General features: G+C 47.5%; 1 protein-coding gene across 3 annotated transcripts in view; it reads left to right on the forward strand.

Annotated features, from left to right (window-relative positions):
- The first annotated feature begins 5247 nt into the window (after window positions 1-5247).
- Window positions 5248-27763, forward strand: part of LOC146831422 (aquaporin-4-like) — a 237651-nt gene continuing 215135 nt past the window's right edge. The window contains exon 1 of one of the 3 annotated variants that reach the window (XM_085605718.1): window positions 5248-5393. In XM_085605718.1, the coding sequence (XP_085461844.1) occupies window positions 5362-5393 (32 nt within the window). In that variant the 5' untranslated portion in view covers window positions 5248-5361. Of the gene's footprint in view, window positions 5394-5621; window positions 5793-5881; window positions 5902-27763 lie in introns of those variants that run through there. The other 2 variants (XM_085605717.1, XM_085605719.1) reach the window with 2 other exon arrangements.

Raw genomic sequence — 27763 nt, forward strand, 5'->3', positions numbered from 1 at the left:
TTGGTACTGATAGGATATCAACAAGCATTTGCAATGCAATAGGTATCGCATTTACGCGAGTTTAAGCTATTACCATTGTAAATGACAAAGCCTTTTATTTTTGTTTTAAAAAAGAAAACAAAAACAAAAGGCATTGTTATTTGCAATGTCAATGCTCAAAGTAGCGTAAGTTACCCACACATGCTTTTACAGTCCAGCCAAATACGGTACCATTTCTCCCTCTGAATACTGAGAGAAAAAACGCAGCTTCACGAGGAAGAGCGCATGCGGCTCAGTTGAGAGGAAAAGAACTCAAGTAAGCATCTTCGGTAACATCAGACAACGGTCTTAGCCAGGGCCGGACTGGGAACCCAAAGCAGCCCTGGCAATTTTGTTGTACCAGCCCCAGCACAGGGCGTATTGAGAAAATCTGACCACTATAATGGGAGTTTTGGGGGCCGTGCAAGTGTGAAGCACTGGCTGGCACCAGGAGACTGGGAGCAAAAGTGAGTGGATTATGCTTCCTTGCTGCTTTTGTTACTAGGAGCCGATATTGCAGCAACACTGCAAAACCAGCCCCTGGTAACAAAACTGGCCCCACCCTTTCAGCCTCCCAGGGAAATACCTAATGCCCGGTATGGCCAGTTCGGCACCGGTATTAGCACCAAAAGGGAAGGCGGGGCAAGAGGTCCTGCTTCTATTTTCGGTTTTCTAAAGGTTCTTTAAAATGTTGATATGTGTTTTTGTATAACAATGTTACGTCTATGAAATGATCTTGTCCACAACGGACTGCAAGGAAGCAAAAACATTTCTAGGAGCTTGTACGCAATAGGTGGTTGGCACAACATTCCTCACTACGCACAAACTTCACTTTGAAGGCTGATAAGGAAACATTCAGGACCATACAGCTGACAGCAGAGATGTTTGTGTCACACACAGTGTGTTGGGAGTGCTGAAGAGCAGGAATCTCACCTCCAGACCCCTTTCTTAACAGGGACTGCACGTGTACATTTATTTTTTGCTGCAACACCTCCCACAGCTTCCCTCCTGTACCGTGACAGTTTATTTTCTTTTTGTAGTTTTATAAAGCAAAAATTCAACCTGCTTCACATGAGTACCAGTTACATTACCCAAGTAGAAACGGAGTTTCAGTAACTTATATTGCACAACTGCTCACCAAGCTACAACTTACAACAAAAAACAGCTTATTATTTATCATATAGGCAAAACCTATTGCATTAACCAATGCTTAAATTACTTTTGATTTCTCTAATCTTAAAAGAAGCATTTCCTGCAGCAAAAATAAATGGATGCAGTGTCCTATACCTTGTGAAATACTCATGCAGCATGTCTTTACAAGTTCAAAATTGGCCTGATTTCCAAATGTGGGCTACTTTTTTAGCTAGCTGATTCACTAACGGGATGAGTTTTAGGGGCAGATGTACGACCCTTTCAATTAGCAAGCTGCAAATTGCGTCGTTTTGCGACTTACAATTTGTGACTCTTAAATTGGAATTTCCAAGTGTCTCAGACACTGTTGGAGATTCCTAATGGGATCGATCGCAAATTGCCTGCCTCGTTAATATTCATGAGGCAGGTGCAATTTACGACCCCATTGGGAATGGCCAGCCCCCTGGGATGGCGGCCTGCTGGGGTCAGCAGACCACCATGTCTGTGACTGCTTTTTTGGGTCTCGCATAGGCAGCGCAGTAATCAGTATTACTAGAGAAACTCCACCAATGGCGTTTCTCTTTTTTTTGTCGCTTGCCATTGGTGAAATCTGGCATTGCTCTTCTTATCTCGCTCATTGTTGGCTAGTGGTCCGATAGGTCACTTCCGTTTTCCTCCGTTTCTGGAGGAAGCAGCATCAACCAACTACAATGAACTTACGCTGCAGGGCGGTATCTTCGAATGTAGGGACCACGTCATTGCATTTTTTTTTCTATGGTGCCTGGTTCGCACATACATTTAATATGCACGGCCACTGCAGCGCGCGGGATGACGCCTCTGCTCAGCAAACACGCTCTTGTGCAGTAAATATGTCTCTTTCACGGCTCCATTGTTAATAATAACAAAAATACATCACTGAGCAGTGTTCATTACATAGTGCCTACCGCCGCACGGCCACCACGGCACGCGGGATGGCGCCTCTGCTCAGCAAACACACTCTTGTGATGTAAGTATGGCTCTTTCGCGGGTCCGTTGTTAATGATTAGAAAAATACGTCACTGAGCAGTGTTGATTACTTAGCGCCTGTCGCCCTGGACTTGCGGCTTCCCACCACTGTAAATGGCATGTTTCCATTGCCAGTAGGTGTGACTGTACTTATCAGCAAGTTGCCGGCCACCTCAGTGCAATTACTTTTCCGCCGAGGTCCGGATAATTCTTTTCCGCGTCTCCAAACTAGGCAATGAGAAGCATTCTGTGTTAAATGTGGTCATTTTAATCACGAGCCTAGTTTTCTCAAATGTAAAACAGAAGGGATGCGATAATAGGCGAAATGGTATTGCATTGAAAATGCATTTATGTAGCGCTTCATACTGCTGACTCGCTGTTGGGATGCTTTCAGAGAAAGGGTAGCATGCTGCTCCATATGTTGATAGTTGCCATGCTGTTAAAATTGTATTTATATAGCACTTACTACCCAGCCTATCTGTTCCACAAAATACAGGAGGTACAGACTGCCCAAAAGAACTTAAGGTAGGACGGTGCTCTCCCCTATCTAGCCCCATAATTCCAAGCCACATTTCCCGGGTCGGTGCGTTGATGTCTGACGTCCCCTGGTAGAATGCGTGTTTATGTTTCTCCCCCTTTCTTCCACTGTCCTATCATAGTGTCCTCTGCATACTTTCCTCAGGTTGGTGCGACAAGATTCTGAGACCGGCAGCACCTTCCCTGATACCTGACAGCCAAGGGTCAGGTGGAAGCTTGCAGCATGGGCAGCACCCGGGACACCACGAACCCCGCGGCGCGACCAGTGCATGGAAAGGCATTGACCCTATTCGCGCCATAACAATTTTACCAACACGGCCACCCACCCCCTCTAAATTCCTTGAATTCATGCATTCTCCTCTCTGTTTTTGTTTCTTGACGGTTTGTCCCCTCTTTTTGTCTGCCAAAATCACAGGCAGATAACCAAACATTCACAGCTGGTCCGTACCTCAAAAACATTTGCACACATAGTACAACACTATACATACACACACACCTCCACAGTCCACCTAGACCCATATGCCTCTCACACACATACAGACCCATGTCACATAAGAGTGACACATTTCACACAGACTGCTTTTCCACATATCACTCACATCCTACGTGAAAACCCTCACAACCTTTACACACATCAACACACTTTTCTGCTTTCCACTGCACCCCTCATATATAAAAAGCACAGCACTCATATGCACAGGCCACAGATTCTTCACAAATAGACCTTTCCAACATACACCCATAACCTTCACACAGACTTTCCCAACCGCCCCAAAAACTTTCCGTCAGCCATCACACACCAGATCGGGTTTCCTGAAGAGGTGGCGAAGGCCCAAAAATAATGTTGCCATATGAGTATACTGGCAAATAAATAATAAAGTGTCACAACTAAGGGGCATGATTCCATATCACAATGGCCATCCGTTGAATGATCTCACAATGGGGCTAAAAATCCAAGCAGACATCATCAAACAAAGGAACATTTAACAATGCTTTTTGCTACTGATTGCTTGTGATGCGAAACGGGACAAATAGAACTGTTCTTTTCGCTTCCTTGGATGTATGTGCTTATGTGCTGGTAGTTGTATAGCGCAAACTTAGCTCAAGAGCAACAGAACAGTGAACGAGGGCATGCCCCGCTGGGAATGCAATAATTGGGAGAAGGTCAAATGTGCACACTGTCAGGTCAGCAGAGGTGCTCTTGGAAGATGTGTGTCTTCAGCTTTTTTTAAAATGTAGCAGTGTTGGTACTGATAGGATATCAACAAGCATTTGCAATGCAATAGGTATCGCATTTACGCGAGTTTAAGCTATTACCATTGTAAATAACAAAGCCTTTTATTTTTGTTTTAAAAAAGAAAACAAAAACAAAAGGCATTGTTATTTGCAATGTCAATGCTCAAAGTAGCGTAAGTTTTCAAAAACAACACATAGATAAAAGGTTTGTCATTTACAATGCCAATAGCTCAAAATTCTGCAAATGAGAGACCTATTGCATTGCAAATGCTTGTTAAATAAATCAGGTTTTTCTTTTTTTTTTTAAATGCCTGCTCTTAAAATATATTTTCACTGCGAGTCACAAAGAGGAAGGTGTCCCCTCGGGACCCCTTACCGTTTGCGAGTGGCTTACCACTCAGTTGAAATGGGTGATGACCTGCAAGTGTTTTGGAGCCACAATTGAGGCCGCTAAATAATCTTATATTGAAGTGCGACTCGCTATTAGGAAGGGACGCCCTTGGCATCCCCCTTCTTAATAGCGAGTCGCAAACCCTATTTTGCGAGTCAGTAATAGGTTACCGACTCAAAAAATAGAGTTTGCAAATAGGGCAGACATATTTTGCAGTCACAAATGGGCCAATTTCCATTTCGCAACAGCAAAAAACGATCGTACATCTGGCCCCTATTTCAGAGTCCCGGAGTATTTTGTGTCCCAGTCCGACCCTGGTGACAAGATAAATACAGAATTTAAAGGCATCTTTATTTATTGCTTTGATTTTTGCGACCCACCAAAAATCGTCTCCCTCCAGTTTGGGAAACACTGTGTTAGAGTATTATTCTTTTTGAAAGGGAAGTAACATGAAGAATTTCACCACAGGCATCAAGCACAAATACATGCAGACCCCCCCCCCCCCCCATAGACCATGCAAATAGCATGTATTAAAAAGTATAGAGCTGCTTTGATTTGATCTTAGGGGGCACTTTTTTTTAATCAAATTTACAAACGGGTGCCACTTTGGTTTGGTCCCCAGGCCAATTTGTTGTCCTTTTCCGACCTTGAAGCTGTGAGGGACTTGTACCCCGTATTTAGGTAAAAAAAAGAAGCACGCGTCCTTCACAGCCTGGTCATGTATGGCACTTCTGGTAGTAGGTTCTTGTTGTAGTGTCTGAAACATGCAGTACAGAGCAGTAAGGAGGTGCATATTCCCCTGTCACAGGATCCCCAACTTGGCTAACCCTCTTCAGCTGCAAGAAAACAGAATGTCCTGCATGAAATCACATGATAAAGTGAGGGGGTATCCAGAGCTCAACTATCACCTGGTGGACTGCCACATGGGTGGCCCTCTTTCCTTTCCGCGCTTCAAAAACCCAGTCAGACGCACAGCAGTAATCTGATTCCCCGAGCCCGTTGCCGGCCCCACTGGCTGTCCTTTCCACTGCCCGTGGGAAGGCATGAGTGACAGACCTGCATCGAGAGTTTGGGGGTAAGCCCGGTCCTGTTCGCGCTGCTCTGCTGGCACGACGGGGAAAGGTGCACGGTTTAGGCAAGTGACGGTGTGCGCTCCGTTAATACGAGCTGTAGTAATACCTTGCTGCTCTCACAAATGACAGGTGCCGAGGAGGGATTAAAGTAGTTAGCGCACGCCGGCTGGGTCCGTTTGTTTCCACAGAACCGTCTGTTGCCCAAAGGGTTAAGTAAGGCTTCCGACCTCAGTCTGCGATAGAAATTAGCCACGCACGAGGGCACGCCGCTTTAGACCAATACAATGTCGAGAGCAGGGGGCGCGCGCTCACACAGATTGAAAACACAACTCGCCTTTAGAGTGCGCAGCATGTAACTGGAGGATGAGCAGCGCACCGGGGCAGCCTCCGACCCAGCCTAGGTGAGTTCACCCCCGCGACTCTGCGTCGCTCTACTGACTGAACTCCTAGCCTGCTGCTTCCGCGGAGGGTGGCTGCGCTTTCACGCAATGAGCCCAGTGAGCACGACGGGTTAGGACTGTTTGCTAGTTACAATTGCATATTTTAAAAAATAGGAGAACTTTTTGTAATATTTTTATGCAAAATAATGGCATGTTAATGAATGACTTTCAAAGGTCAAGTCAGACGTATGTGTGTTGTAAGTGGGGGGCTGTCGAACCTGCAAAATGTCATATTTCACTATTTTTAAATACCCTTCTCCATTACAGATGTGACATCCATCAGAGCAGCATGAGTCTATGGAACGGGATGACTTTTTTTTAATGTTTTTCCTATTAAGGTGTTTTCACAGTAGGCGATGCACGCACGGTAATGCCTTTCTTGTGCAATCCTTAGTGCCACACTGCAGACTGTCAGGAACGTAATTGGAGCTGATGTGGTCGTGAGTGCTAGAAGGTTAGATGGCCGAGTTAAATAGGAGTTATTTTCCAACACGAACGGTGTTATTTCGCCGAAGGCGTTCGCTCTTTTGGTATTCTTAGTTTGGTTCCTTTTGAGTCTTCTTATTGTTATGGCACCTGACTTCACTGATTGGGACCCATGTGACAACAGATGATTGATTCATGGAATTTAGAGATGGAAAGTGGTTTGGCGCCCGGTATCCTGTTAGGGGCTTGTAGTTTACTCAGTACAAAAATCCTGTCACCACATTTTAGGTAATAATAGGACAGGTGTGCAGACGTTCGCTAGTCTCGGATGGTCCCCACCTTTACCAGATGGACAGAATATCGTTACCCCTACTTAATGAAGCTAATGGAAGAGGTTGTAATTCTGGATGGATCCCCCCATGCACAGGGAAGAGATGAAATGGGAAATGGGACAATGTGATGGTTGCTAACAGTAAAACTGCATTGACTGTATCGGCCATGAGATGAAGTGTCAACCCATGACCGAGCCCCACTCATCAGTGAAAGCAGCAAGGAGTCAATAGCCACATAGTAGGTCGAAGGAACCAGAAGCCCAAGTGGCTGTATGCAGGAAGCAGACCAGCGAGGTTCAGGACAGAGAGAAGACAGTGCAGGACAGAACAAAGTGGTCCGAAATAGACTCAGGGCTGCACAGGACAGAGCAAAGAGAGCTGCTGGTTCTACGTGCCACTCATGCCTCGTTGTTTATCGTTGCCTTGGTATTTTATGGCACTGCGACTGCCCCCTGTTCTTCTATTATGCCATCCACGTCCTCAAGTGGCCAGAGTCCATTGAACCGGTCCAAGCACCCCGCTGCTGGGAGCCTTTTCACTGAGACAGCTCTGCCTGAACCTCTGCCAATGCCTGGCGCCAAGAGTCGCATACAAGGAAAGTGGGGAATGAGCTAATGCAGGGGATGAAAAGAAACTAAAGCAAGAGCAAGTGCAGGAGGTAGTCGCTTTATTTCAAAGAATCCTGTGGGGTACTAACACCTCTCTGGTGACGTAGTATAACCCCCTCCTGAAACAGTGTTAATGAAGACCACTATATTAAAAGCCATGGCAGGGTCCGTAATGTTTAACAGCACTCTTACTTTCAGTATCACAAATATTCCATTTTTCATATCAACTTTATTTTATAACTGTTTACAACTTTATGATATGGAGGAGTAGATTGTTTACATTTCTGTAACAAAACCACATTGTTGTGTTAGGCGTGACAGTGCCTTATTTGAGCCAGTGGTTTCCGGTGCTCGGCACCTATGGTAGTCTAGCACATGTTGGCGCCTCTTATCTTATTTAGAGATGAGCGGAACTACAGTTGTGTATATATTTAATATACATTGAAACTGGCTAATGCCCACCACCGAAGCCGATCTAATTGTTGGCCTGGAATAGTCTGAACTCTCACACTTGCAGGAGTGTTATGGTTAGTAGGGGTGTCTGTAATGCCATTGGCAGTGCTGGCAATGGATGGGGCAAGCTGAAGTAGCCCCTTGACCAGGGCCCTGGCACTTACTATTTTCACAAATTAATCACTGGGCTGCATTCACATTAGGGGTCAATATTAGAGACAACTTCACAGCCTAACTAATGCAAAAACCTTACTGAATACTTGACTGATTGAAAAACTGATTGAGAATGTCCCCATGAAGGCCAGTTTTATTGCAGAGAGTGATATCACATAATGATGGAGACGGATTGAGGTCGTCACGATAATTGCCATTGTTATTCCAGAGAGTGATACTAGATGATGACTGAACCCAATTGTGATTGTCACTAAAACTTCCAGCGCTAATCGAGAATGTGATGCCAGGTAATGATTGAGTCCAATAGAGGTTGTCACTATAGTTGCCAGTGTTGTTCAAGAGAGTGATGCCAGGTAATGATGGAAACTGAGGTTGACACTGTAATTACCAGTGTTAAGCCATAGAGTGATGCTAGATAGTGATTCAGACCGATTTAAGTTGTCACTGCCAGTGTTAAGCCAGAGAGTGATACCGGATATGGATTGAGGCAGATTGAGATTGTCACAATAATTGTCAGGGATATTCCAGAGAGTGATACCAGATAATGATTCAGACCGATTGAGGTTTTCACTTTAATTGTCAGTGTTAAGCCAGAGAGAGATACCAGGCAATGATTGAGATTGATTGAAGATGTCACTGTAATTGACAGGGATATTCCTGAGAGTGATACCAGATATTGATTCAGAACGATTGAGGTTGTCTCTGTAAATGTTAGTGTCATTCCAGAGAGTGATACCAGATAATGATGGAGCTCGACTGAGGTTGCCACAATAATTATCAGTGTTATCCCTGACAGTGATACCAGGCAATGATTGAGATTGATTGAAGATGTCACTGTAATTGCCAGGGATATTCCTGAGAGTGATACCAGATAATGATTAAGACCTATTGAATTGGCCTTTGTATTTTTCAGTGTTAGTCATAAGAGTGATGAAAGATGATTTAGCAAAATATTGCATATTTCACATTCTCTTCCCTCCTTGTCCCGCTCACCGTACACTACGTCATCTCAGGTTTGAGTCCTCATCATACAAAGTGTCCATCACTGGCCGACGAAAGTGGAAGAGACAGAGTTTACATTTGTCACTCAAGCACGTCCGCTAACGACCCAGAGAAGGGTTTAGACACGCTGCCATGCTTCACAGGTTGCACTGCAATGATTATGGAGTCCCAGATTGCACGGATGTCAGAATGGACCTTGCAGTTGATGTCTGATAGGTGCATGCATAAGAGATCTGCGTGAACCTGCCTGTCTATTGAGCTTCAGAGCGGTGGATTGCAGAACAGACCTTGCAGGTGATGGTCGATATGCACATGCACAAGAGATTTGCATATGCTGATGATCTCGGAAATCCCAGAAGGCAGGAAAGGCCAGGCTGTGCTCTACAGCTGATGGTTGATAGACTCGTGCATAGAGCTGTATAAGCTTGTCTGTCTATGCAATCTCAGAAAGCCCGGAGGCCAGAACGGACTTTATATCTGATGGTTGAGCGGCACCTGCAAAAGATAGCTGCATAAGGTGGCCTTTTATGGAGCTTCAGAATGTATGGAGTCCAGAATAGAAACTATAGCTGATAGTCGATAGGCACACGCATAATAGAGCCATAAGCTGGCCGCCTTTGTAGCCCCAGAATTGACCTTAAAACTGATGGTTAATAGGCGCATGCATAAGAGGTCTGCATACGCTTGTCCACTCTCATTTGCCACTATTGCGGATACTTGTAGAGTTACGAGTCTGACACAAAAAGACGGGTGAGAGTGAATGCTTGTGACAGCTTTCATGAAGGGGGCTCAGCACTGAGTGGGCATTTGAGCTTATTCACAAAAGGTTGACACGCTTAAAAACGTACTTACATATCTGCGATGAACCCCTACATTTTGATACTTTGGCGTCTAGGTGGGATTCCCCAGATGAGATGAAACGTCTGTATTCATAGAAAGATTTATTACTCCAAGTTGCAACATGGCATTTACCCTAATTTTCACTCATCTTAGAGAAGGAAAAGGGATTTCCGTTTTTACAAATCTGTACTAAGAGGGAAAAACAAATAACACTGCCAAGTGTGCTGTGGAAGCCAGTAGCTTGTTTAAGATTTGTGATAATTTCGATAGCGTTTATGCCACTGATAGGAACTGTGTACATAGCGAGGACGTGCCCTTTAGACATTGAGATCAGAGCTTGGCATGGTGTTTATTTCTGGAGAACTGCATGTACCCTTCATGCAGTGTCATTGAAATGCCACTGTCCCCGCTGACATTGATTGGCATGGAGTGTGATGGCGAGGACAGTGGCCATTTTAAGCAGATTCTGATGGAAAGAAGCCCACCTGCTCACCACAGGGAATGGGTATGAGTGGAATCAGGGCGCTAAGAGTGCCCCAGGCTCGCAATGTAGCAGGCTCTCTTGCACCCACGGCTCAGAGATACCCTGTGCCGAGTCACTGAAGAGATGCGACCTGACGATGTGTCATCCTGGCCATACCACTGAGAAAATAGGATCAAAGGTGATAAGATTCCTTCAGTGCAAATAATTATGCGTCATGATGTGGATCAATAGGTCTAGGTGTACTTTGGATAGGAAATCACAGGAAAGGGTCTGGTAATGCTCGAAAAGTCCTTGTCGCTCACAACTCAGCCAAGCTTGTAATATTTCCAGTGCTATTGCGATCCAGTGCCAACATAGGAAAGTATTCCTTTGACATCCTTTGACATTTGAGAGCTAGCTAATGCTGTGCTGGAAGGAGAATGAATGCACTCCAGTGGGAGGGAGCATGGCTCTCTCTCTTTGAATCGTTTATGAATTAGGGATATCATTAATGATGGAGTTGATGGGTTTACCAATTATGACGTGAATTGATGAAGGGGTTTGTATAGTATAGCTACAGTGGCGTCTAACAGCTTCTTTTGATCTGAGTTCTCGCCAGTCCAGCGATGTATAGAAGGCATTGGCTCACGGAGGAGCCTCTAAAGCAGCGGTTCTGCTGTAAAGCTCCCTGGTTTGAGAAGCCCCATGGCTGTCCATGAATTGATGGGGAACAAGCAGGTGTTTATGGTGCATACTTTGTTCTCTGTTAGTGATGCTCATGCTGTGCCATCAAACACAACACGTTAGCAGATGCACACCAATGTTCATCACTGTTATCCTTGTATTCTTGTATTCAAATGATTATGTTCTATTTGCGTGCAGACTGGCGACGTGACTCGCCTCAAAACACGTAAAGGAGTTCCATCAAACAGAGCAGCAATGTCGTTACTGCGTGTCCAGTCGCACAGCTTAAAGGAAATGCTCCAATTTTCTTTTGTTCAAAACTCCACTTTTATTGACTGTTATTCAAACTTTATCAACTGTTATTCAAACTTTGTCACACTTTTTTTCTTTACTCTTCACTATAAGGCTATCAGAAAACCCAATTTTTTCAAATGGAGCAGTTGTGCCCATCCAGGCCTCTTACTACCCCACGTGGGTAACTCAATTCATAAAACAGCTCAGATGTATCGATTTCCAATGCATTTCGGGCCCTTAATTTGGCCCTTCGTCAGGGAAAACTGTTTAAGAAAATGAAATAAAACCTCCGTTAAACTTCCATTAAACGAGCACTGCAATAATAACACAAATACATACTTTAGTGAAATGTTATCAAGATAACTAAACGCTTCAAACAAAAATTGGTTAAAAGAATACATTACACACTGCTGCCTACAATGCTTAAGTGAAATGCCCCTATGACAAGTGATTTACTGTGCGCCATAACCTCCCCCACATCCATCCACGATCTCATTCCTGCCATTTGAAATGCGCTGCTCAGTAAATCCTAAACCCCCTTCCAATTATAACTAAAGACTGTCTCTTATTCCTGCATTTAACCTGTTTCCTGAAAACATATATTCAATGCCCAGATATCATACATTCATATTTATACTTGGTAACTTCCCACATCCCAGTGTCAATAACGTACCTGTTCTAATTCCATTCAAAATATCTCCACCGCTCTAACACCTCCTTTCCTCATGACCGCCATTCAATCAACCTACTCCTCCCAGAACCAACGGTTTTATACTTAACCTGTGGCTGAATTCCTCCAATCACTGAGGCGCGAGCAGCTGACACTGCCTTCAATTTAAAGCTACATGAGCCCATTCTACCAAGATCAAAACTCGACCTAGGTTTTCACTCTCACTAATCCCCTCGTATATCGGACTCGAACATGCCCTTTTGACTGCGTCTACATTAATTGTGAACCTTAACTAATGACCTGAAAAACTACAAATCCCACAAACCCTTGTAATCAGACCCCTGATTTGTGCACGCTGTAAACAACAAATGTGATGCTCAATAACTCTTGATATACAGTCTTATGTTCGGCATCGGTATGGTAGACAATATTGTGGTCATCGACGTTTCATAAAGAGGGGCTAGGTCTGGATGCTGAAGAGTACAGGTGATAGGAGGGACTCCATATTCATTGTGCATGTCACCTCTAGAGAGCTGGTCACAACAATAGTGGACAAACCAGGCGAAGGAGTTTGCTGTGGCCCTGCATCTTTGCCAAGGCAGTATGCAAGATCTCTCCGGGTCCACAGTGCTAAATGTTTCACTAGGGCCTAGTAGTGCCAATAAGCAGGCATTAACTGGTATGAGCTTGGAAGGCTCCTGTTTTAGCACTGGTTGTTTGTGTGTCATGCTTTGTGCCTGATCCACACTGTTGTGAGTCCTGGTGTTTTTTGTTGAAAACAAAACAAGAGAAAGTTACATGTTTACTCAAGGCAACGTGTATAAACATGAATTGAAAATGTTGCATCATTCCTTTATGTTCTAGTACATGTGTAATGAATGTATTGCATAAAGTGCATACACAATTGTATGGTGTCCATGCACAGTTTTCACCAATGTGTATTCTCCTAAAGTTATACTCGCAACACTTATACAGTGGGAATATTATACAAATATAGGTTTAGGACAAAAATGTTTACCCTTTTCTACAAGTAAATTGTTCTTTTCTTACATGAAAACATTTATTCCACTTCCTGCAGCCATTTTGTAATTAGGGCAGTTAGACTCACCCGAAATCCTAGATGTCCTTCTTCTCACAGGCTACAGCATCCAGCCAGTGGACTGCACACAAAAGAAAGAACAGGCCTAAACATCATCCATAAGCCTTCCTGGCCCTTCGCCTTAGAAAATCAAGCAGTCCTTATCTTCATGAAGCTCTTCACATGCCACACCCCACTCTTCACAAAGCAGACTGACACCTTTTACCTCATCTATAGACCACTTGGACAGAACAGGGACTTAATAGACACATTTTCAGACTTCACAAACACATCATTCATCCCAAAAAATGTATATCAACATGGTGAGTGACTTCAACCTGCCAGACAACTCAATTGTGAAAAAATAGGAGCCACCCTAATCAACCTAATTGATATGCTTAATGTGGTACAGCATGTCATCCCATCAATATCATAAACAATTCAATGCCTGTCTCCCTTATACCTAGACAGGACCGATCACCTCACCACCACATTACCTTGTTCAGCATTCAACCAACACATCTAAGTTAACCTAAGATAAAACAAACTTTTAGATCCTACAAATCATTTCCAAAGAAAGATTGAACTCATCTCTTGCCCTGCACCCTCCACATCTGACATCATAATCTTTCTGGAAGACTTCAAGGCATTTGCAGAAAATCATATCAACACCAAGCTCCAATTAAAACACGTCAGTGCAAACATAATCATTCATCTCCCTGGTACTCCAAAGACTTCGCCAAGAATACATCCTCAATTTGCAGACAAGAAATAAAATGGTAGAAAAACAAAACCCAGGTGACCTCACACTACTGAGTTCTGTCACATAACATGCAGGCAACTCATCAGGGCAGCAAAAAAAAATAGTCTACCAAAATCATCAATGAGGCTGGCAACAAAAAAGAGAACACTCTTCAAAACAAACAAGCACTGCCCATCCCACTTACCTGGCTCTCCAAATACCAGTGCAATTCTATCAATCATTTTTTCAAAGACAATATATAGAACATCTATCAGCACATCAACAACATCCACCCTGATTCTCCTCTGACATCCACTGCTCCAGGCTTCAACCCACAATTTTCATCCTTCAAAGCCTTGACTCTGAAATGCCCTTGCTAAAACAGTCAACTCCTTCAAAGCCACCAAATATGAAGATGATCTCTTACCCTCATCCTTCATTAAATCCAGTGCTTGAGAAGCTCCCTCACCAGTAATAAACATCATCAATGCCCCCTCACTCAAGACACCTTTCCTGAGGCTCTCAAGACAGGCCAATCCTCCTACTCCTTAAGAAACATACAGTAGACCTAGACAACCTTGTCACCACCTGCCCCATCACTCATCTATCCTTCATTGGCAAGATAACCGTAAAAGATGTCTTTGCACAATTTCAAGATCACATTAATGCTAACAATCTCTTCTACAAATGTCACTCTGGGTACTTCTACCTTAAAAAGCCTAGACAATATTCTCTGGACCACAGAGAAAGATGACCACTTCCTCCTAATAAAACTGGACCTCTTAGCTACTTTCAACATTGTTGACCTCCTCGGTCTCATCGTGACCTTGAAGTCTTGAATAGGAATCACTGCAAAGGCCTTTCACTAATTTTCCTCCTACTTTTCTAACCAAGACAAGTTTATCCAACTGGGTACCTCCTGGTGGTGCGTCCCCGAAAATCAAATCAACAATATCGATGGGACACACAATATCAAGGACAGAATATCAAGAAAAAAAATACAAATAGGTAGGTCTAAAGTTTTTATACCTAATTCCACATATGTGTACCTTTGCAGTACATATATTCAAGGTATGTAGATTTGGAGTCAGGAATAGTTAACCTATACTTCCTTATGTGCACTTACCTCTTGAAATATTTTCCCTCAATATTCTGTCCTCAATATTAGTATGCCACAATATTGTTGGTGTCGATATACAGTAGTAAATACTCCAGGTCCCAAAAGACTCTGATCACCTGCGGAGTTCCCAAAGATTCCATCAGTCGCCTGTCATCACCAACTTCTACATAAAGACGCTTGGGATTCCACTCACAAATAACAACATCAAAATTCATCAATTTGCTGAGGATGCACAACTATATTTACATAGTCTCCTTTGTTCCGGAAATCCACTGCCTCAAACACTGCTCCACCTCATCCAGACCTCGATGTCAAGCACCTGCCTGAAGTCCACCAAATCAGTATGTCGGCTATTAGCCAAGAGCAACAAGCCTACACAATCATCCTCAATGACAGATAACTAGCCCAAACCTGGCTCAACAACATGGTCTTAGCCAGATTCAATACCAACTTTCACACAATGTAATCCAATGTCAAGTCACTTGGATTCACCATTGATACTGATCTTCCCTTTGAGGAACACATCACTAAGAAGACCAAGATAGCCTAATACCTGCTCTTTCTAAAAAAGAATGTAAAACTATTCCTCCCAGAAAGTGACTTCAGAACAGCTGTTTCAGCCCTTATCCTCTCATATCTGGATGGTGGCTCTGCCCTGTTCCATGTCATGTCAGACTCCAAATTGGCCTCCCTTAAAGGCATGTTACATGGCACAGCATTTATCATCAAAGGCCTGAAGAAATATGACAAATTACAACTCCCCCAAAATTAAACTCTTCTGTCTTTGCCACCTGCACCATCACCAAAACCAGCTGCTTCATCTACAAAGCCATTACAACCAGCATACCTACCTAGTTAGTTGACAATCCCACCATTTCCAGTGCACACCTACAGCATGGACACCATGAAACTGAGACATAGAAGTACAAAATACAAAATATCAAGGCAACAGGCTTTCTCATTTATGCATCCAAGATGTGTAATAATATACCCATGTCATTTCACCCTGTGTAGTGCACCCCTGAATTTCAGCTAGGTTTGTGCTATAGGAATACTGCATACATATTGTTGGACTTGGCCCTTCTGGCAGGTTCACCCCTGAACTTTTTTGCTTTTTATTGGTGACTTGGTGTGGTGATTTTTCGTTTCTGCGCACTTTCCCTGTGTCCCAGGGTAAAGTGCGTGCGCACTCTGAGTGCATGTGGTGAGATAGGCCTGCCCTCCCATAGAAATGCATGGGGAATGTATGTGTCCCTAGTAGTTCCTGATGCGTGGGGTGTGCAGGCCCGAGTTTGGTATGTGCGGACTCGTGTGATTGAATGCTGCGCGATGATGTGTGCGGCGTGCATGTACCTAGTGTGGAAGTGCCACTTCAAGAAGTGGGCACTTCGGTGTGCAGTGTAAAATGTGTGGCTTGTCTGGCGATTGGCTGGTGGAGGTCATGTGACGGACTAGGGAAATGAATGAATGAATGAATGAATGAAATGAATTTTGTAAAGCGCACGTAGCTGCCCTGGGGCGTCCAAGCGCTGGGAAATACCAACTGAGGCTAAAATTGCTTGAGGGAAGAAAACCAACCTAACTATTAATTAATAAACAAAAGCGTTTTCAGCTGTTTACGGAACGAACTAAGGTCGGGGTTGGATCTTAAATGTTGGGGAAGAGCATTCCACAATTTGGCCACGTTAAAAGAAAAAGAGCGGCCTCCCGATCTTGATTTCTTTATCTTCGGAACAATAGCCAGATTGGCAGAGGATGAGCGCAGATGTCTGACAGGCTGATAAGGTGTAATAAGGGGAAAGTTAATTGCTGGGCCTGAGGACCAAAAGGCCTGATGTGCAATACAAAGTGATTTGAAATTAACTCTTTCCCTAACGGGAAGCCAATGCAGTCTCCTTAGGCCGGACTTTACTGATGATCTGCGGGGGATTTGTAGAAGAGTCCGTGCTGCGCAATTCTGTATCAACTGCAGTTTGCGTAGAGTAAAGTCCGGAGCTCCCAGAAATAAAGCATTCCCGAAATCCAACCGTGATTGGATCATGCCCAGAACCACGGTCTTTCTTGCTTCGAAAGGGAGTAGAGGAAGGACCTTCCTGATGACTCTAAGAATGCCGAAACAGATAGCAGATAGTCTTATTGCCTGCTGATCAAATGACAGGGACCTATCCAGCCAAACACCAAGGCTCTTGATGGTATCTTTAGGCACCGGGGCCGGTCCCAAACTGGGTGGCCAAAGAGTATCAATGGAAGAAGGAGCGAGACGACCTAGGAGCATGAGCTCAGTCTTGTCTCCGTTGAGCTTGAGACAAGACTTGGTCATCCAACTCTTAACCATCTCCAGACAGACTGCAAGATCCGCACACACTAAGGATCCCCCTTCCTGTGCCAGAGAGACCACCAGCTGAGTATCGTCCGCGTAGGTAATGATCTTAATGCCATACGGCTGGACGATCTCAGCTAGTGGCCTCATGTAGACGTTAAATAACGTCGGGCTCAACGATGATCCCTGTGGGACTCCACATCCCAGAGGCTTACTGGTGGAGGTGACAGTGCCCTCATATACCTGGAAGGATCTATCACTCAGGTAGGACCTGAGCCACTCCAAGGCCTTGTCAGATATTCCGGTGTCCAGGAGACGTTGTAAGAGGATATCGTGATTGACGGTATCAAATGCCGCGCTCAGATCGAGGAGGATTACTGCCACCGATCCTCCCCGATCTAAGATCCTCCTGGACTCCTCTGTTACGGCCAATAGTGCAGTCTCGGTCCCATGCTTAGGGCGGAAGCCTGTCTGGGAGGGGTCGAGCAGCTGGTTTTGTTCGAGAAAGGTTGTTAGTAGGCCGTTTATATATTTCTCCAAGATTTTGGCTGCCCAAGGCAGCAAGGAGATCGGGCGAAAGTTGTTAGGATTCTTGGTGTCCAAATTAGGTTTTTTAACAAGAGCTCTCACCATGGCCTGTTTCCAGGCCACTGGGACTGTGCTGGTAGAGATCGAGGTGTTTAATACAGCTAACAGTGTAGGGAGGATGGTCTGAGTCGCAGAGACTAGAATGTGTGGAGGTGCTGGGTCCCTAGGGGAACCTGACTTCACCTGATGCATGAGGGAGGTGAGATGGTCCACATCCATCTGGGGAAATTCCGCCAGCACTGGGAGGCAGTTGGATATGTTTTCTTGTAGGGGACATAAGGATGTCTCCTTCAAAGTAGTCTGCTCTGAGGATGGAAAGGAAGAGTAAATGAGATTTATTTTCTGGAAGAAAAAATTGGCCAAATCTTCACAGCGGAGCTGAGGATTTTCATCAATAAGTGGAGGCGTTGGGAGATTAATAAGACTTTTTACAATCCTGTAAATCTCCTTAGAGCTGGAGCTCGCCTCTGCGATTTTGTGAGAGTAATATAAGGATTGTGCGCTCTTTATGTCTTTTTTATATACCCTAATAGCCTCTCTATAGATGGTTTTGTCTGCTCCCGCATATCCTAATCGCCATTTTCGTTCCAGTCTCTTACAGTGGCACTTTTTCATCCGTAAATCATTCGAATACCAAGGAGCTGAAATCCTAGATCTTTTTAAGACAGTTTTCTTCATAGGGAGCGTAGCATTTAGAGAGTTGTTTATCCATGCGTTAAACATTTCATTGGCCAGAGATGGAGTCTGACCAACTGAGGGAATTGAGTTTTGTAATTCCTGAGTCCACTGAACCAGCGGAATTTTTGACCAGTTGCGTGTTTCTCGCACTGTAGGTGCGAGGGACGGAGACTTATCAGTTTTCCATAGGAGCGGAATTAATGCATGGTCTGTCCAGGGGAGTGCTATAGGGGGGCAAACTTTCAGGTTGGGACAGTTGCTAAACACCGGATCCAACAAATGACCTTTGGTGTGCGTGGGGGATGAAACCAGCTGGGACAGCTGTAAAGCAGAAAAATCCCCAATTAGTTTATTAGCGATGGAGTCATCAGGTTCATCGAAATGAATGTTGAAATCGCCTAATAACGTAAAGTTGGAGGGTGAACAGGCTAGGTCAGCGACCAGCGAGGGCAGAGATTCGTGAAACTTTTTGGCTGGGCCCGGAGTGCGATATATAAGTGCACCAGAAAAAGTTGTATTAGAAGAGAATTCCAGAGAAAAAGACAAGCTTTCGCAGTCCGCGAAGGGATTCGGGGTGCAGCGACAGGTAAAACAGTCTCTGAAAATGATTGCCAAACCACCCCCTCTTTCCTTCATGCGGTCCTGTCTCACAATTTGGTAACCCTGACCCAGGGTTTGAATTAACTCCGGGTCGGATTGCGAAGTTAGCCATGTTTCGGTGAGAAAAAGAACATCAGGTTTTCTCTCCTCGAGTAGCAATGATAGTTCTGTGCAGTGTCTAGGCAAAGATCTACAATTTAAAAGGGACATTCTGAACAATTGTTGCCTGTGAGTGGGGGGCTTAGTAGTAAAAAGTATATTGCAGTCCCTGCATTGAATAGGTAGGTCAAGCGGAGGGTACTTATGTACGCAAGGCAGATTTACCTGTGAGTTAAGCAATCGTAATTCTGTAGAGGTGTATCTCCTAATATTTTTTTGTGTGGAGGTAAGGGGTATGGCCCCTGGTCCCGGCCCGTCGCGGACGGGCGCAGACGGGCTTGCCTTCGGCGCGCCAACGGCGCGCCCGCTGCGCTCGTCCGCTGCGCCTCCTGAAGTGACACATTTTTATGTGCTAGATGACGGTCAGGGGGGGCGTGGCCTCACAAGGGGGCGTGGCCAGCGATCTCGCCGGTGATGGCGGCGGGGTGTTTGCCTCTGCCCAGGGTCCGCAGTACGGCGAGGGAGAAGCGTGCAACCCCAAGAGGAGCAAGTGATGCAGTGAGTGAAGTTAAAACAGACAAAGTTAAGAGCAATAGCAAAAGTTAGCCTACTCCCGGCTTCCGCCTCAGGAGGTGTAATTTCTAGCGTCACTCGCGGCCAATAGCGTTTAAGTAAGGAGGGCGGGGGGCGTGGCCTCACAAGGGGGCGTGGCCAGCGATCTCGCCGGTGATGGCGGCGGGGTGTTTGCCTCTGCCCAGGGTCCGCAGTACGGCGAGGGAGAAGCGTGCAACCCCAAGAGGAGCAAGTGATGCAGTGAGTGAAGTTAAAACAGACAAAGTTAAGAGCAATAGCAAAAGTTAGCCTACTCCCGGCTTCCGCCTCAGGAGGTGTAATTTCTAGCGTCACTCGCGGCCAATAGCGTTTAAGTAAGGAGGGCGGGGGGCGTGGCCTCACAAGGGGGCGTGGCCAGCGATCTCGCCGGTGATGGCGGCGGGGTGTTTGCCTCTGCCCAGGGTCCGCAGTATGGCGAGGGAGAAGCGTGCAACCCCAAGAGGAGCAAGTGATGCAGTGAGTGAAGTTAAAACAGACAAAGTTAAGAGCAATAGCAAAAGTTAGCCTACTCCCGGCTTCCGCCTCAGGAGGTGTAATTTCAGGGTCAGGAGGAGTCACCCAGTGGTGAATGGGGAGTTTAGCATACTGATGGCTGGGGAGGAGTACACCTGGGTCCTGAATAGGACAGGGCTTTCCCCACACAATGCTGGCTCCGGCCCCTGTGGTGCGTCTGATGACCCTGGCCTGCCCAGTGAATAGGGAGAGGGGCTGAGCAAAACAAAGTGCTCAGGAACGTGTTGTAACTGGTTCGCCCCTTCCCTGCACCTTCAGACAAAGACTTTTACTGTATAAAAAGGGGCTGTGTCCCCTTACAGTTTGTTCTGCTTTTTAGATCCTGACAGGAGGGGGCTGCTGCTGCTGGAGGCTAGGAGGAACCGCCACTTGGGACTGCCTCCCTGCCCCGGAGGGCCCAGTGAGCTGGCCCTTGGCCCAGCCTTGCCCCCTTCCTAAAACTTTGCTGGACCTTCTCTTTTTCTTTTATTCTCCCCAAAGCGCCTGGAAGCGCTTTCATTTTACTTACAGCGCTAGGAGCGCTTCCTTTGGGACCCCAGCAGCGCTGAGCTGCGATCTCTCACGAGGGAACCCCGACGTAGGGATTCCCCCGCTGTGGCCGTGTTGGCGGGTGCCTACCCCGCCTATTTCCTCATTGCCGTTGGCGGGTGCCTACCCCGCTTATTAAGGAGATTAATATCCCTAGCGGGTGCCCAACGTCGCCCCCACCTTTGTTTAGAGCCCAGAGAGGCTCCATCGTTAAAGGCAGATTTGTTTTAGAGCGCTCGTGCGCTCCAACGAGGGCATAATTTGTTTAGAGTCCAGAGGGACTCCCAACGGGCCATATTTGTTCCAGAGCCTAGAAGGCTCCCACGACGGGGCACATTGTTTGTTTAGAGCCCACGAGGCTCCCACGCTGTTTTGGGGGCATCCTTCTTTCAGAGCCTAGGAGGCTTCCAGGGCGGACAGACTCGTGTTCAAGGCACAGTGGTGCCCAGGCTCCTTTTCCCAGATGCCCAGCACTTAGTGGGCAGCTGCAACGTGTAGGTTGTGCCCCCCCTTTACGCTTTAGCTTGTGCAGCCTGCGCAGCCTTCCCCTGACACTGTGACACAGGGCGTCCTTGCCCCGACAAGGCCAGTTGGCCTAGGGACTGCCACAGAGGGTGGCTAATGCGAGTTTGGCGCCATAGTGTTTTCCTACACCTCTGAATGTGATGCATCATGTGTAATGTGCGTTTACCCCTACAGGTATTGTGATACTTAGGTGGTTGTTTGTGTTCTCCTAGTACAGGTGGTGCTAGTGAGGTCATAGTTCCCTGCGTGACATTCTCCTAAGGTGGTTAGGGTTGCGTAGGTGGTACTTACCTGATACCAGTAGTTACTGGTTGTGTGCTATATATGTTATTTTTAGTGCTACAGTGATTGTATGTGCTATGTTCTAAAGTATTATTCTTATGTTCTAAGTGCTAATTTCTACCAAGTGCTAATTCCTGACAGTGGTCCATGTGGCCCTGTCCCCTGTAATATATAATCCCTTGTAAATTCTGCCCGTGCCTGTTGGCACATTGTAAAGTGTGTTTTTTTATCTAATGTGTTTTGGTATAATACAAAGGCTATTTTTATATAATACCTTGTGTGGAGTTTCCTTTGTGGTGGGCCTTGGGTGTTGTTGCTGGGTGCGCGCGCAAACGCTTTACACATTGCCTCAGAGATAAGCCTGACTGCTCGTGCCAAGCTACCAAGGGGGTGAGCAGGGGTTATCTTTGGCGTGTACCTTCCTTGCCCTGACTAGAGTGGTGGTTTATGCCTGGCTTTGGCGCAAGCCCTAGCCAACCAGAAATCCCATTTCTAACATTGGTGATCAGCGGTGGGATTTGGACTTGTGTTTGTGCTGTACCGCAGCGGCAACTGACCGCACTACAAAACTCTGCATTTAGATAAATCACAAGGTATAGGGATTATTGTTTTAAGTCTGTTTTTAAATGTCATTTCTTTGGAAATGTGTTTCTTGTGCACTGTGAGTTAGGTGTCCCTAGCTCGGGAGGGTAGATCATCCCCCTTAGTGCATTGTGTTTTCTGGATTCACCAGAGGGTGGGATCCAGTGGTGGCAGCGTAATAGTGTCCTGTACATTTGTCCCCCGCCCTGCGCCCAGAGTTGGTACCTGTGTCACGTGGTGGTCAGGTTGAGGAATCAGGGGTGGTAGAAACTGCCTTACCAGTCCGAGGGGAGGGTTGTGTGTGGATGAATGGTGTGTGGCACTAGGCAAGTGAGTGTGAGTTCTCTGGGATAGAGAGCTTGCTGAATCCTTTGTGAATTGTGTACTCCTGTGTTAAACGCAGACCCCTAGGTTCCCTGTGTGATCTTTTCTCTAGAACATCTGCCAGAATGGAGCCTGCTTTTGATCCCAGTGATCTAGTTTATTACAGTATGCAGGAGTTGGAAAGGTTCTGTAGAGAGAGAAACATAGGGGTGAGAGAGTCAGACACTGTGTACGAACTGAGGAACCACATGATTGGATGGCAAGCGGGTGAATGGAAACGTGAGCGCAGTGACGAAGACAGGGCCCGGGCCTCTCACCTGGAGGGTGGTGGGTCTGTGGAGAGCCCTGAAGATTCAGAAGAAGATGACAGTACCTGGACGCCAGTAGAGAGTGAGGACCCCGTAGGTAGGGAGTCCCTTGCTGGGTCCAGCGTAGGAGATAGCGCCTCATCCCTTTCCCTGTCCCCTGAGCACAGTGGTAGTTTTCTGGATTCCCCAGTGAGGGTGGAGTCCAGTGGTGGCAGCGATATAAAGTGCAGTATAGAGAGTCCCAGTCCCAGTTCCCCGAGTGTGGTACCTTGTTCCCGAGAGGAGGAATGTAGGTTGAAGTTCAGGGGCAGTAAGAAGCTGTCTCACCAGTCTTGGGAGGAGGCTGTGGAGGAATGTCATGATGCCCTGGTGGACTGGCTGGTGTTTAACCCGGAGCAGGATTTGGATGGAGTACTCAATATGATTATCAAAGAGCAGATGCTCAGTAGTTGTTCTCCAGGGTTGCACCAACACCTGTTGAGGTATAACTCTTTTTGTCCATGGGAACTTGCAGAGGAAGCAGAGCGCTGGGAAAGGGCCAGAGGTTCTCTAGAGTCATTAGTGAGTGATTCCAACAATAGTGGGTCAGAGATCCTCCAGCCCAGTGTGGTGGAGGAGGCTCAGTGTAGCCCAGCTAGGTCCCAGGATAGCGAGGAGGGTGTAGGGGCTTACTGCCTGGCTCAGTGGAGCGGGAGGAAGGGGGTGACCGAGGGTCCCCAGAAGCCCGAAACCCTGCCTCAGGACTTGGATGGTTTCATGAGGGAACACCAAGTTGGGGACCTAGGCTGTCCTGTTAGTCCACTTGAGGAAGATCTCTTAATGAGTAGAGGACCTGGAGCGCCTGTAAACAGGGCTCCTGTGGTTCTGGAGTCTGGCAGTACCGCTCCGGTAGGGAGGGTACAGGAGTCCAGCGTGAGGAGTGATTGGGGGATGAGTTCCCCAGTGGAAGAGCCGGTGGGTCAGGGACTACCCAGTTGGGCTAGGATCCCGTGTAGTGACCAGGGTGACACCACTTCTGTTCTGGGGGATCTCCGCGCACTGTCAGGTGGACAGGGGACGGGAGATCAGCGCCAGACAGACAGTCGCTCGACATATGTGTCATTTGATAGCCTCAGGGGGATGGAGTGGAAATCCCCAGAAGTCCTGGAGTGCCAGGCAATTATTCCACCAAAGGTTCTAGGCCGGAGGTTGGGAGGCCAGGTTCAGGATCAGCCTGACCTGAAGGGTGGGACGTCTGTAACCAGCGTCCCGACCGGTTCTTCTTCCAGAGGTACCGCCTCAATTGGTAGGGTGCAGGGCTCTGGAAGGGGGTGCAGAGGGTGGGAGAGCCCACCTCTGGCCCCGGTACAACCTGAGGGGTTAAACCCTGGGTTGGAATGGCGTTCTAGGTGTACCCCTCGCCGGAGGAGGAGGAACCCTAGGAGAAGAGGTGGGGGGAGGAGAGCCTTCCCTGAGACTCCTGGTCCGCCTGAGGGTGTAGACCCTAGGCTGGAGAACCAGTGGCAGTCTAGTCCTGTCTTGCAGAGAGGAAGAGTGGAGAATGGCCGCTATGTGCCAGGGGTTACTACCCCCCACTCTGTGATTAGGCAAAGACCGGTGGCACCTGGGTGGCCTAGGGCCTGGTCTTGGCCGCGGACAGCTTGGGAGTACCAGTGGGGTAGCCCAGTTGGTCCAGACAGTGGTGTTAGAAAGAATTCCATGGGTTCACCGTGGCGTAGAACCGGAGGGTGTCCCTGCAGTTGCGGGCCCGCGTCCGTGTTCTATCGCCCCAAGCAGGGATGTCCATCACGGTGGTGATTGGGCTGCCCTGCGTTTTGGCTGGAAGGGGGTTGTGTTGGACTTGGCCCTTCTGGCAGGTTCATCCCTGAACTTTTTTGCTTTTTATTGGTGACTTGGTGTGGTGATTTTTCGTTTCTGCGCACTTTCCCTGTGTCCCAGGGTAAAGTGCGTGCGCACTCTGAGTGCATGTGGTGAGATAGGCCTGCCCTCCCATAGGAATGCATGGGGAATGAATGTGTCCCTAGTAGTTCCTGATGCGTGGGGTGTGCAGGCCCGAGTTTGGAATGTGCGGACTCGTGTGATTGAATGCTGCGCGATGATGTGTGCGGCGTGCATGTACCTAGTGTGGAAGTGCCACTTCTAGAAGTGGGCACTTCGGTGTGCAGTGTAAAATGTGTGGCTTGTCTGGCGATTGGCTGAGGTCATGTGACGGACTAGGGAAATCCCCAGGGTCAGGAGGAGTCACCCAGTGGTGAATGGGGAGTTTAGCATACTGATGGCTGGGGAGGAGTACACCTGGGTCCTGAATAGGACAGGGCTTTCCCCACACAATGCTGGCTCCGGCCCCTGTGGTGCGTCTGATGACCCTGGCCTGCCAAGTGAATAGGGAGAGGGGCTGAGCAAAACAAAGTGCTCAGGTACCTGTTGTAACTGGTTCGCCCCTTCCCTGCACCTTCAGACAAAGACTTTTACTGCATAAAAAGGGGCTGTGTCCCCTTACAATTTGTTCTGCTTTTTGGATCCTGACAGGAGGGGGCTGCTGCTGCTGGAGGCTAGGAGGAACCGCCACTTGGGACTGCCTCCCTGCCCCGGAAGGCCCAGTTAGCTGGCACCTGGCCCAGCCTTGCCCCCTTCCTAAAACTTTGCTGGACCTTCTCTTTTTCTTTTATTCTCCCCAAAGCACCTGGAAGCGCTTTCATTTTACTTACAGCGCTAGGAGCGCTTCCTTTGGGACCCCAGCAGCGCTGAGCTGCGATCTCACACGAGGGACCCCGACGTAGGGATTCCCCCGCTGTGGCCGTGTTGGCGGGTGCCTACCCCGCTTATTTCCTCATTGCCGTTGGCGGGTGCCTACTCCACTTATTAAGGAGATTAATATCCCTAGCGGGTGCCCACCCCGCCAGGGACCTTGCCGTCTTGCTTAGGTGCTTAAACGGGAGCCTACCCCGTTGCTGACTATATTTCACCGTTGGCGGGTGCCCACCCCGCTGGTAACGTTGTTCGCGGGTGCCTACCCCGCTTGATACGCAAGAAAGAGGGAGCCCACCCCTCATTGCCGCCGGATTGAAATCACCGCCGCGGCCGGGCTCCCAGGAAGTCAGGCGCTGAGTGAGGACGGGGGCGGAGTCTGAACAGGAAGCGGACGGGAGCCTACCCCTCGCTCCTGTGACGGGAACCAGTAAGTCTGCGAGTAAGCGGGGCTCCCGTGTGCCAGGAGAGCCCCGCAGGCACAGAGGAGGTTGGAGCGCTGCGTGCTCCCTTGCAGCTGTCCCCATCGCCGGAGCAGCCCATCGAAGTCCGGTGAGTGAGGGTGCCGGTCGATGTCCTTGAGCCCCGAAAGGCTCCAACGTTGCATAGGTGTGTAGAGCCAGTGTGGCTCCACCATACGGGGGCATTTCCTGACCAGCGGAGCGGCCCTGAAAGGCAGCGGGCCGCTCCCACGTATACAGGGGCATTTTCTAGTCAGCAGAGCGGCCCCGGAAGGCAGCGGGTCGCTCCAACGTCGCCCCCACCTTTGTTTAGAGCCCAGAGAGGCTCCATCTTTAAAGGCAGATTTGTTTTAGAGCGCTCGTGCGCTCCAACGAGGGCATAATTTGTTTAGAGTCCAGAGGGACTCCCAAGGGGCCATATTTGTTCTAGAGCCTAGAAGGCTCCCGCGACGGGGCACATTGTTTGTTTAGAGCCCACGAGGCTCCCACGCTGTTTTGGGGGCATCCTTCTTTCAGAGCCTAGGAGGCTTCTAGGGCGGACAGACTCGTGTTCAAGGCACAGTGGTGCCCAGGCTCCTTTTCCCAGCTGCCCAGCACTTAGTGGGCAGCTGCAACGTGTAGGTTGTGCCCCCCCTTTACGCTTTAACTTGCGCAGCCTGCGCAGCCTTCCCCTGACACTGTGACACAGGGCGTCCTTGCCCCGACAAGGCCAGTTGGCCTAGGGACTGCCACAGAGGGTGGCTAATGCGAGTTTGGCGCCATAGTGTTTTCCTACACCTCTGAATGTGATGCATCATGTGTAATGTGCGTTTACCCCTACAGGTATTGTGATACTTAGGTGGTTGTTTGTTTTCTCCTAGTACAGGTGGTGCTAGTGAGGTCCTAGTTCCCTGCGTGACATTCTCCTAAGGTGGTTAGGGTTGCGTAGGTGGTACTTACCTGATACCAGTAGTTACTGGTTGTGTGCTATATATGTTATTTTTAGTGCTACAGTGATTGTATGTGCTATGTTCTAAAGTATTATTCTTATGTTCTAAGTGCTAATTTCTACCAAGTGCTAATTCCTGACAGTGGTCCATGTGGCCCTGTCCCCTGTATATATAATCCCTTGTAAATTCTGCCCGTGCCTGTTGGCACATTGTAAAGTGTGTGTTTTTATCTAATGTGTTTTGGTATAATACAAAGGCTATTTTTATATAATACCTTGTGTGGAGTTTCCTTTGTGGTGGGCCTTGGGTGTTGTTGCTGGGTGCGCGCGCAAACGCTTTACACATTGCCTCAGAGATAAGCCTGACTGCTCGTGCCAAGCTACCAAGGGCGTGAGCAGGGGTTATCTTTGGCGTGTACCTTCCTTGCCCTGACTAGAGTGGTGGTTTCTGCCTGGCTTTGGCGCAAGCCCTAGCCAACCAGAAATCCCATTTCTAACACATATGTACATACTTCACTGTCCTCCACATCTCACAACAGGTTAATCTGAGGATAAAAGGTGCTTACATAAGAGTGATGTTGGAAGTGGCCCTTTCTAGGTGCTTTTCCTCAACTATCTGCTTTTCTCCTTCCCAGCTTTCCACTGATCTAGGTGCTAGCCTTAGGACTTTGAGCGCATTTGACACTACCATTCAGTGCCAAAGCGCTGTGCTTGTCAGATACATACTTGTGATTGGTGTATACATAATTGGCTGATTCGAGTTAGCTGTAAGTCCCTTGTCTAGGGGTAAGACATATACCCAGGGCACATACCTCGAATACACCTTGGTGGGCCTGCAGCGCTGGTTGTGCCATCCTCGGAGGTAGCTCATTGATCGCGCCACAGGTTTGCCCTGGTGGGGTCTGGGGGCATGGGTTACTGTTGCTCGACTTGGCATTTAAAATGCTATG

The sequence above is a fragment of the Triturus cristatus genome, chromosome 5_1 (assembly GCF_964204655.1).
Source record: "Triturus cristatus chromosome 5_1, aTriCri1.1, whole genome shotgun sequence".
Taxonomy (NCBI): Eukaryota; Metazoa; Chordata; class Amphibia; order Caudata; family Salamandridae; genus Triturus; species Triturus cristatus.